At 38.2% G+C, this 12599-nt stretch overlaps 1 protein-coding gene across 1 annotated transcript in view; it reads right to left on the reverse strand.

Annotated features, from left to right (window-relative positions):
• Positions 1 to 2251: 2251 nt before the first annotated feature.
• The window catches only part of LOC149162776 (calmodulin-binding transcription activator 3-like), a 351577-nt gene continuing 341229 nt past the window's right edge, over positions 2252 to 12599 (reverse strand). Inside the window, exon 12 of the mRNA XM_089437389.1 lies at positions 2252 to 2756. Coding sequence (XP_089293515.1) covers positions 2664 to 2756 — 93 coding nt within the window. The 3' untranslated portion in view covers positions 2252 to 2663. The remainder of the gene's footprint in view (positions 2757 to 12599) is intronic.

The following is a 12599-nucleotide window of genomic DNA, read 5'->3' on the forward strand; positions in this document are numbered from 1 at the left end:
CTCATTGGAAATCTTTGTTTTCTTCTTCTTTTAGCTTTTGTTCATGTCATAGCTTATGTAATACTAGGACATATCTCTTGTTTTGTCCCTCGTGTCATTTGAAACCTTTCCCTCATGTTTTCTTCTTCCTCTTTTTTTTTTTTTTATCTTTTGTTCACGTCTTGGGTAACATTCTTCCCTCGTGTCATTTGAAACCTTTCCCTCATGTTTTCTTCTTCCTTTTTTAATCTTTTGTTTGTGTCTTGGGTAACTTTCGTCCCTCGTGTCATTTGAAACCTTTCCCTCGTGTTTTCTTCTTTCTTCTTTCTTTTTTTATCTTTTGTTCATGTCTTAGCTTTTGGCTTTTGTAGTATTAGGACCTGTTTCTCTTATTGCTTGTTTATTAGCTTTAGTATTATTTTAGCTTTTAGATCTTAAAGTTTAGTTCTTTAGTATTAATACTATTATGCTATTATAATTTAGAATCCTTTTAATATCATTATTATCTATATGCATATAGAATATAATATCTATAAAAATACTCTCTTCACTATTATTAATATTTGAACTTTAATATTATTATTGTTATTTTTAATGGTAACTAGTGAATTGGTAACTTGGGAAGACTATTCTAGGTAAGACCCAAGATTGAATCACAACAATTGTCACTATTCACCTCAATATTAAGATATTCAAATTCTCCTTCCCCTTCAGGCTTATAGAAATTACTCGTCATGAATTTCAACATGTTCAATTTTTTGCCACATGCCAACATGTCGCAAGAGAGTATTAGGTAAGCACCAAACCGCATAGACACCACTTCCCATGTTAGATGATGAACGAAACATCATTTTAGAACCAGAAAGTATCATTACCGCCAAAAACAAGAAATTACAATCACAAGTAATTGAAGAATATCTTATTAAGTGGAAGAACCTTGAAGCCTCTTGAAAATGAAGCCTCTTGGGAGACAAAATATTTTCATCAATGACACGCTTAGTTACCTATGCTCTGAGGATAAAGCATTTCTTTTAAAGCAGAAGACGATATTATAAATAAATAATAATTAATTAAAGAGTCATGACTTCGGTTCATGACCATTAAGGAAAAGGTGCCCTAGGCTATAATCAAGCCAGACCCATACATTGGGAAAGCCAGCAATTAATCCTTCATTAATATATATATATATATATATATATATAATTGTGCCTTTAAATATCTGTGCAACACACAGTTTACATCTGATAATCAATAAGGTCTTTGCAACAGCTTAGCTGCATGTTGGCAACCATATGTTTCAGTAAGTTTGTAATTTGTAGATAACAAAATAATGAAGTAGACAATTGTCTAAAATAACTGGGCAAAGCAAAACCCGGTGGTGGTTACTTACAGAGTTCTTGTAATTCAAATATTGTTAATTGCCATAACTATTTACTATTTAGAATGCAGTGAGAACTAAATTGTCAAATTATCTGGAAAGATACTTGCAGGTAGATGTTGTAGAAACGAGATGAAATAATATTTTGTCTCAGCTGTGCTATCAAGATTTGAAATGAAAATAAAATAAAATTGTTCAATGCTTTCTCTCAATTAATACCTGGTACGACCACAAGCATCATATAGCATAGTTTAATTTGACAATGGGTAGGTGCTGCTTCCACTGTAATGTTTATTATGAAAAACAACGCAAACCTGAAAACATGAGATCATTAAAATATGCACCTTTTGCACAGGATCTAATCTCAAATTTGTAAATAGATATTAATATATAATGCCATTGATAGTTGGCCAATTTAGTTTGCATGTCTACGGCGATAGTAATTCTCTATATTCTTTTCAAGGTTTTCCAGATATTGTATCTTCAATCTCCTTTAGTTCCATTTGTTCAGAGAGAGATGATGATTGAAGAGCTTGTGGTTGCGTGCCATAAGCATAATATATTCAATGTACTGAATTTGATAGAATAATAACTGTTCTGGGTCAACCATTGGACTGAATTTGGTATTCAATCATTTTCAGCCTGAGTATTTAAAGTTGAGATTTTAAATTGCAATCCCTAAATACCAGATCAAGGTAATGTCTCTTTTCAAACACGTGTTCTCTGGGCTATGTTGCATACATAATTGCAAAGAAGCTAAACTTTGTAACCTCTAACTTCAAATGTACAGCACAGGGATATATTACAACAAAGATATGACGGTTTTCATATTAACTTTGGCCTTCTCATTTCACAAGATTTAGCAGGTAGCTGGATTCTATTTTTTTAATAATCTTAAATAAAATCTGACTGGATTAAAATCGAAGCATATACACTTGTAGTTGTCTGACAAGTTTGCCATAAAAAAGTTTCCTATAGTATAATCTCTTGTTACTGCAATAATATAATCGTTTCTTTGTGCTTAGAGATATTTGATGTAGAAAAAATCTATCATAACCTTTTCAAGGGAAGGGCCATCAAAAGTCAATATTATCTCTTTATGTCAGCGGGATGAGGTTACAAATGTTTGAACTGATTTCTCTGAACTGCAAAAATCACATTCATTCGTGTGAAATTTCATCATCCTCCGCAACATGGATGAGCGCAGATAGAAGATAATACTTGACCCAAGAAGTAAGATAGGACTATTTATACACATGCAATAAGCTCTCTTACATGACATGAAATAAAACCGAAAGATTAGCCATTACTCTTTAGTGGACATGAGGACATCTTCCTCATTTGCTTTGCACTCCTTTAACATTGGGAAATTCCCATCAGAATTTTCTTGGATGTCAGCCTGTGTAATACATGAAACACTGTTTAGAAATAGAATACTGATCTCCGCAAAATGAAAATCACAAACAAAATGCAGAAAATCAAGATGGCAACAAGAAAGGTACAAAGCAGAAGGTGGAACCTTCTAACAGCTGGCATTTCTAGACTTTCACAAGAGTTGTGGGTCAAAACTCAGAACATTTATTCAGGCAATTATATGGTGATCCTTTCAAGTTTCATCCCAATGAGTTAAATTGTTTGAAATCCTGCTTTGATTAGATGGTAATATCCACGCAATGTTAACATCCAAATCTCATATAGAAATGGTACTTCTCAATTCCTTTTATAGAGAAACGGAACATTTCTATTCTTATTCATACAAAGGACAAACTTAACAATTCCCAAACCCATGATGAATTGCCGCGACTACATCATCCCTTAAATTGGTACCGAAGATGTGAACATCTCTTTCCCTTTCATGTAAGGACAAACATAACAATTCCAAATCCCACAAAAAATTGCCACCTTTCATTTCATTGTCTCTTATACAGATAGTAAGGATGTGCTACTAAAGATAAGCCATGTTAAAGCAGCTGATATGAACTAGTATCAAACCTAAGCATGCTTAAATGAGGGCAATATGCAAAAAAGTGAGATGCCAAATAAATTTTAAAACTGTCATCCTTAGAAAGATGCTTAAATTTCATCTATAAAGTCATCAGTGATCTTGAAAATTGAATAAGGCGTGTAGTAGAAGTGGGATTAAGAGCAGCAAGTGGTGAACATACATCTTTTCATCTTTATATGTCCAGAGGATGCAACTGTTCCTTTAGAGCTAATTTCAAGCCTGCAAGTGCTTTTGACTCTTCTTAATAAGGAAGATAGCAAACAGTATGGAGCAACTAATACAGCTAAAGTTTAAATAAAGGCTTCGTACTGACTTGGCTACTTACGTAGCCCAGCAAAGAAGTAAATCACAGCACCATTGTTGAGAAACCTTGGGGCAGCAAGATAGGTGATTTCTTTTACTTTGATAATTGCTTGTGATGTAGTTTTTTCACTTGATTATATTTAGTGTTCTTTTCATCAAACAGCAATCAAACCATAAGAACAATAAGACAAGATGACACAAGATATAGGTGATCAGTCAGTGCTAAAACCTCTCCACTTGAGAGGAAACCCCACAGGACTTCTTCTCTTCTTATAGAACTTCAATTGATGAATTCCAAGACCTATGGCCCTTGACCAAGACCCCTCCAAGACCAAGTCAACTTTCCCATGGATGAGCTCCTCTTCCACGAAGTCAATGATAGTCAAACTAGCCTTCCAACAACTGCTTGCTTCCTTTTCGAACTCGATTTCAGACCTGCACTTGTTATGTAAAAAATATTTAGCGTAATTTTAGGTTTATTAGACAAAAGGGCATGATCATAAGATCATGCCCTTTCCCAAAAGGGTACCCATGGCAGTATATAAGCCAGGGACCCTCATTGTAAACATCCATCATTCAATTTATTAATTAAATATATATAAGTTTCTGTTCATTGCTGAGCATTGTTGCTCCATCTAGTATCGGAGCCTTTAGTCCCCGGAGATTGTTTCTGCTGCCTCCTGGATTTCTTCGGCGCTCCTCTCACCGTGTTCTTCCCTTGCTGCCGCAATGTGTTCCCATCGAGTGACCTACAGCCGTACCTTTCCGTGATTCTGCTGTGATTCCCCAATCTTCCTTTCGCACTATGTCGTGTTTCCAGCCGGTCTGGTCACGTATGGTTTGTCGACCGTTGGCTGCTGCCAGAATCTCATCCTGGTTGTCTCCATATCGACGACAAAACATCTTGCAATTCGTGCATTCATTGTTTTGTTCCTTCTGCCACCACCCACTAGTCGGGTACCCACCGTATTCATCTTCACACATCACCTGTGGTCATCTGTAGCGCTTTTTGAGATTATACATTTGGAAGCCTCCAAATCATCTCTCTCTCTCTCTCTCTCTCTCTCTCTCTCTATATATATATATATATATATATATATATATACAGTGTTCCACGGGGACTCACCCCCCCCCCCCCCAGGGGTCTAGTTTCCTAGCTCCCTCGCGCTCCGAGGACTTGGGGACGAGAAGGGGTCATTTCCCCACGCTCCCAAAAAACAGGGTACGCAGGGGACGTGCCAAGGGGTCGTGGGAGGTTGGGGGGGTTGAGGGGGGACATGGGGGGTCGAGGGGCCCGATTTTTTTAAATAAAATTTTGTTTATAATTAAAATTTAACATTAGTTTTAATACTTTAGGGTTTCAATTTGTTTTTTTATAAATTTAATTCATTATTCGCCCTGGCCCCTCACTCCATTTGCAAGACGTTCCTAGTTCCTCTGCAGTAGAGAGGAATTGGTCCACATATAGCTTCATCCAATCTATCAAGAGGAACAAGCTTACCTCTAAAAGAGCAGAGAAGTTAGTTGTTGTGCACAGTGCCCTACGTCTTGAGCATAGGAAGACACTTGAGTATTTGAAGGGACTAGCAACACGATTGGATGTTGATCCAGAGGATGATGCACAGGTAGATATGGAGGAGAGACTTGATGAGAGACAGATGGGGTTGGTTGGTGTGCCACTTAGCATGTTTGAGAATGCTAGTGATTCAGATTCAGATGGTGATATGGTTGATCCTGATTTATTCATGCAGCAACTGGATGCAGAGACTAGTGGGGCATTACCTTGAGGCTTGAGCAAAATTATGCCCGTTTATCTTTTGATATGTTGATGTTCTTATGTTATTCTGACTCTATAAAATTTTGAGTCTTGATGCATCAGACTTGACTTTAGTCTTTTATAATTCTATAAAATTTTGACTCTTGATGTATGATGTATCAGACTTGACTTTTATAATTTTATGTCAATATTCATTGTTCAGTGTTCAATGTTCATAGTAGGAAGTGGAACATCAATATGGTTTAAACTTTAATCATAATGTATGATGTATGATTATAAATTAGAATTTTAAATTTATATGATATTAGATAATGATATTCATATCAATGATCATGCTTTGCAGCTTTTCAATTCAAACCTAGTCATAGTGGACTCAATTTATAAATTATATTTTATATTTATAAGTTTTTAAGACCCTGACGTCCCCCCACGTTTCCTAAAAATTGGTGGGGAGCTTTTGCATAGGTCGCTCCCGCGTATCCTTGCTCCCTCACCCCCTCATTCCGGAACCTTGGTGGACACACACACACACACACACACACACACATATATATATATTTTATTGTATAGTTTGGTTATATAATTTATTATATAGTTTTTATAGCTAATTAATAAATTATATAAATATTAACTATATAATTTAATAATATATATTTATATTAATAAAAATAAAATTATATTAATAATTAAAAATAAATTAGTTAAAAAAATATTATTAAGGTCAAGTCAAAAGAAAGGAAGAAGAAGAAGTTGAGCTGGACAAATATACTCCACCACACACCCAATCAATGCCTTCAGCAATGTTGATCGCTGATTTTAATAAAAAATTGATAGATCTTGAGACTAAAGTCACTAGACATGCCGAAAAAATCGAGGAGCACCAGAATACAATGAAGAGAATAGAAAATCAGCTCGAGCATAATCATAATGAATTTAAAAATGATTATGTGATCCCTTCAAATAAGGTGGATCAAAATCATAATGAAACCTCAATAGTTCATGATCAAGCAATGGTGATGTTGCACTGTATTTGTGACAAGTTGATGATTACACCTGATCAAATACCCCTGAATAACAAAGATACTCAACATCCAAATCCTTCAGATACATCAAACTCATCAGACTCACATCAAACCCCTGAGTCTCCAAAAACCTCTTCCATGCCCCAACAACAAAATAGTAGCACAAATTTTCAAAATATGCAGCTCTAGAATCAATACTCAAATATTCAGTGCTCGAATCAATACCCTTTCTTCACTCCACTAGTGGCTACATATCAACGAAGAGAAAAACTGGAGCTCTCCAAATTTGATGGTAACGAGAAATGTAGTGTCACATGGTTCAATAAAGCAGAAGAATATTTCGAGATTTACGGTATTGACAATGATGATGAAAAGATCAGGCATGCGTCCATGCAAATGGAAGGCAAAACATATAATTGGTAGATGTGGTGGAAGAAGACGACACTTGCTATCAATTGGAAGAAATTCAAAAATGCATTCTTTAAGAGGTTCAAAGGTGTCAAGGAAGAAGAGATGTGGACGAATACACTAGAGAATGCAGAACTTTAGCTACACGAGTACCTGGATTATCAAAAACTAGTCTCATCCAATCATACATCGCGGGACTTAAACCCCATCTCCAGGCTGAGCTTGAGCTCCATGACATCACTTCTATAGAAGAAGCAATACAGAAAGCAAAAGCTGCTGAAAAGAAGCACGAAAAGATGCAATGGCCAAAAGTTGAAAGAGTAGATTCGAGACAAAGATTTCCCCAAATTGCGAACACGGATAATACAAAATATGTTCCACCACATCTTTGTGAAGAAGAAAAAACTAACTTGGAAATGCAAAAAATGAAAGAAGGCAAGTGCAAACGTTTTGGTGCAAAATGGGACCCTAAACATAGATGTGCTAAGGGAAAAGAAACCAAGAGCTTGCATATATGTGAAGCAACCAATGATTCAGACAGTGAAGAATCAGACATAGAAGAAATTGAAGATTCTCCACAATTTTCTCTAGAACCAAATAATGAGAATATTTCGCAAGTGTCATTATCAGCCATGACAGGTTTTGGGATAGGAGCAATATTGATGCAAGATGGTCATCCAATAGCTTTCGAAAGCAAGAAGCCCAATAAGCGAGAACGTCTTAAGCCTACATACAATAAAGAAATGCTTGCAATTATGCATGCACTAGCCAAGTGGAGGCAATATCTTTTGGGAAGTAAATTCTCCATACAAACAGACCATAGTGTTCAGTACCTCCTCCAACAGAAAACACTCTTTGAAGAACAACAAAAGTGGATTGAAAAAATTGTTGCTTTTGACATGGAGATATTACATAAAAGGGGAAAGGACAATGTAGTGGCAGATGCTCTCTCCAGAAAAGATGAAGAAACATCCTTGTTTGCAGTCTCAGCTATAATCCCAGAATGGCTTAATGAAATCCGAAGTGAATATGCAAAAGACCCAGAAACATGTGCTATAATCAATAATCCTACTCAAAATCCAAAATTCGAATGGAAAAATGATATTCTGTGGTATAAAGGGAGAATTTACCTAAGCCCTAACTCTAAATTTAAGTCCAAGGTCCTCAAGGAATCCCATGACTCGTTTTCAGCAGGACATGTAGGGTTCTTTAAAACCTACTATAACGCACATTAGTCTTTTTTCTGGAAAGGAATGAGTAATGACATTCAAAAATATGTAGCAGAATGTGATCAGTGCCAAAGGAATAAAAGTGAAAGCATTAAGACCCCTGGCCTACTCCATCCCTTGAATATTCCTAATCAAAAGTGGGAAGAAGTATCAATGGATTTTATTGAGGGATTACCCATGTTAGATGGAAAGGACAAAATTCTCGTAGTAGTTGATAGACTCACAAAATATGCACACTTTATAGGGATGAAGAAATCAGATTCAACAAAAGAGATCGCTGAGATATTTTGTAAAAATGTCTACAAATTACATGGTTTTCCCAAAGTCATTGTTAGTGATAGAGATGCCAAATTTAAAGGGAATTTCTGGAAGGAACTCTTCAAACATGTTGGGACATACCTCAACATGAGTTCAACATATCATCCTCAAACAAACGGACAAACTGAGACTGTCAATAAATGCTTAGAAGCTTACCTTTGTTGTTATGCAACAGATAAGCAAAATAAGTGGGCTCAGTGGTTACACCTCGCTGAGTGGTGGTACAATTCAACATATCACACTTCCACAAAAATGACCCCATTTCAAGCTTTGTACGACTATGAACCTCCTAAATGGAAGGACTTGGCCTTCACCGAAACTAGAGTTCCAGTAGTTAAAGACCAGTTGGAAGAGACCCAGAAAATCCTTCAAGCATTGAAAGAAAATCTAAGTATTGCAAGGAATCACATGAAACAACAAGCCGACCAACATAGATCAGAAAGAGAATTTGAAGTTGGAGAGTGGGTATTTGTTAAGCTTCAACCTTACAAACAAGTATCCCTAAAGCAGAAGGGTAAAAACAAGCTGGCACCAAAATTCTATGGACCGTACTAGATCAACAAAAAGATCAGCCAAGTAGCATATAGCTTAAGCCTTCCTAATAGTAGTCGAGTTCACAATGTTTTTCATGTATCTTGTCTTAAAAAGGCATTGGACAAACACCAATCAGCACAAACTATTTTGCCAATGTTAGATGATGAAGGCAAGCTCATTCTGGACCAAAGGGAATCATCACTACCAGGGAGAATAAGTTAAATTAACGAGTAATAAAGAATACCTTATTAAGTGGAAGAATCTATCGGAAGAAGAAGCCTCTTGGGAGACAAAAGTATTTCGCCAAAAACACCCGTCGTTACGTATGCTTTGAGGACAAAGCAACTTTCAAGAGGGAGGCAATGTTATGTAAAAATTATTTAGTGTAATTTAGGTTGATTAGACGAAAGGGCTCACTTTCACAAAAGGGTACCTAGTATGATCGTGCCCTTTCCCAAAAGGGTACCCATGGCGGTATATAAGCCAGAGACCCTCATTGTAAACATCCATCATTTAGTTTATTAATTATATATATGTGTTTCTGTTCATTACTGAGCATTGTTGCTCCAACACTTTTGACTGTGATTTTCGGCCCCTCTTGCAGTAATCCTAGCTTGCACGCATGACAAAAATATGGTGAGGATTGTGTCTATTCTTCTTCGCTTGGGCAGCAGATCTCTCTTCAACAATTCAACTTGAATATCAATGCTTCTTTGACCCTTCATGTGAATCCTTGATCTAAATGTAACCTGGTCTTGTTGTAGGTGAAATGATGCCCTAATTATTGGCTGCACGTGTGAGGGATTTACCCAAAATAGTCCTTAGGAAACCCAACTTTTCCTTCGTTCTATCTTCTTCGCTAGATCTCCTTGTCATTATAGTGCTTCAGATCAAACTCTTGTTGTGTGCTTTTTATGCTCTTCAAAGTGGTCGACTATGTTGGAATTTCTAAGTCTAACCCGTTAGATATTCTTCCTGCACTATCTGGTTTATTTCACCTACTTGTTCAATTACTTAACAAGTTATTTAACCATATAAAAACTGAAATAAACACAAATGCAGTCTCAACCATCTACAAATTATCAATTGAAAGAAATAGACAAACACACAAGGGACACCGTTATTTTTGGAAAATTGTCCCCGAAAAACCCAACTTGGGAAAACGGTGCAGCAGTTTTGAGGGTTTTATTATTAAGAAACTTTCTTAAGTATAACTGGGTGCCAAATTGACTCACTCGACAAAGAAATCAATCTCGCAGTAATACCTTTCTTCGGAAGCAAATATTCGCCAAGTCTGCTCCACAAAAAACTCTCCAACGCCTCTCTGAGGCTCTGCGTCAGCCCTCCTAGCCTCTACGTCAGCCCTCTGATGCTCTGTGCAGGTTCTCTGGCCCTCTTTGTCACTCACAGAGGCCCTGGTAGCCTTTGCGGAATCCCTTTGGCCCTCTGCATAGCCTGCTCTGCCTCTGCGCTGATCCTTCGACACTATCTCTACCTCTCCGTTATGCACTCACTGCCCCTTGCTGCAACTCTAATCATTGGTTTGATTTCTCTAAGCAAACCCTGCTCCAGAAAATCGAACTGACTAACCAATCTTGGCATATCTCCAACTGACCCTTAAGCCTCCTATTATACTTTTTTTGTTGAGTCTTCAACGACCGAGATTAAATCTCTAATCAACGTTTAAGATTAGATTTGGCTTGATCCATGTCATTTAGAACCTTCTCACCTAGTTTTATATTAATATCCATTAATATTTTCATTTTCCTAAGTTTAGACTTGGGAACCCATTAAAGATATTAATTATTTTGATATCTCTCTAACCGAGTGGAATTTCCCCAAACAATTTCTGGGTCTTGGAGATCTCATGCGCTTTAGCCTCTCCACTGATTTTCATGGCTAGAACACATCTGATGCGACCCCAAATCAACACTCCCACTTAGTGAGGAATGTGCTCTAGTAATGCTCCACCACTAAGCATCACCTTGATCATTCGACACCGGTACCTGTGCTAATGCTTGGCCTGCTGCTCAACATCCTCTGCACTGCTACATCCTGTACTGTTTCCCATGGCTTTGCCACTGCCACTAATCAACGACTAAGATTAGATTTGGCTTGATCCATTACCATTAAAACCTTCTCACCTAGTTTTCTATTAATACCCATTAATATTTTGATTTTCCTAAGTTTAGACTTAGGAACCCATTAAAAATATTAATTATTTTAATATCTCTTTAACCGAGTGGAATTTCCCCAAACCATTTCTGGGTCTTGCAGATCTTGTGTGCTTTAGCCTCTCCACCAAATTTCATGGCTAGAGCACATTCGATGCAACCCCAAATCAACACTCCCTCTTAGCAACGAATGTGCTCTAGTAATGCTCCACCACTGAGCATCACCCTAATCATCTGACACCGGTACTTGTGTTGATGCTTGGCCTACTGCCCAACATCCTCTACACTTCTACATCCTGTACTGTTTCCCATGGCTTCGCCACTGCCATTGCTACATCTGTATGGCAACTCCCTCTGCATCTGTGCCACTGCTGGTCCTTTCTCCCAACACTGCATCTGCACTGCAGCCCTCTCTCATCATGCTACATCGTGTTGCCCATAGCACTACCATTGCCACTACTGCACTGCAACTTAGTTACTGAGACGATGGTAACTGATATACCCAACGGTTGACATCCTTGTCAGGCTAGAAGCCCTCCTGATGTTGAAGCTCTATCTACTGCTTTTGTGTTGCTGCAACAACTCTGTGCCTCTCGCACTGCTGCAAACACCAATGTGCCTTCTTGCACTGCTACAACGTCCTCTGTGCCTCTCACACTGCTGCAACCCCCACTGCGCTACTACAGATCCCTACACTCTAGCACTGTTCTGTTGCTCCATCTGCATCTTGCTTCTACCGACATCCGTCATTCTGCAACTGTAACTCGAGGCTCTCGTAGCCGGATATGATCCAAGAGTTTGGGTACCTCAAGGATCCCGCCCCTACATCTTCTATAGTCCTCCTGACTACAACTCGATGTCTCCCCACCTCTTCTCTAGAGGTACATGAGCACTCATGGCACAATCATCATCAGTGTCCACTTCCTTCTCCGCCTTAGCCGGCGCTGCCTTGGAGTCAAAAGCCTCTCCCTTATACTTCTTCTTGGGACATTAGGTTGCATAATGCCCAGCTCCCCACAATGGAAGCACTTTATCTTGGAGATGTCCTTCTTCTTTCTCTTCCCCTACTGTCTCGCAAATTCCAGAGCCACATCCTCCTCCTCTTTCTTGATTCGACCTCCTTTGTTGCTACTTCCCGCCTTGGTCAGCCGTCTGATCTCTTCTTGGCGAAGAGCTGCCCACAATTCTTCCCATCCTGGAAGAGTTGCTTTGCCCACAATTCTTCCCATCCTGGAAGAGTCGCTCTGCCCACAATGTTTTGGACGAATGTCTCCCACTCCTCAGAGATTGCGTTTAGGGTATTCCTCACTATTAACTCCTGATCTGGCGTGGCCCCTATGGAAGTAAGTTGGTCCCAAATCTCCTACAACCTGCTGAGGAAGTGATCTATTTGCTCCCCCTTCTGCATCTGATATGACCGCAACTGATTCTCCAGTAGCGTCTTCCTCTGCATGGAAATGCCCTGATATAAT

This window comes from Pinus tabuliformis, chromosome 5_2, assembly GCF_031772625.1.
Source record: "Pinus tabuliformis cultivar Carrire ecotype Pingquan chromosome 5_2, CPIR1, whole genome shotgun sequence".
Classification (NCBI taxonomy): domain Eukaryota; kingdom Viridiplantae; phylum Streptophyta; class Pinopsida; order Pinales; family Pinaceae; genus Pinus; species Pinus tabuliformis.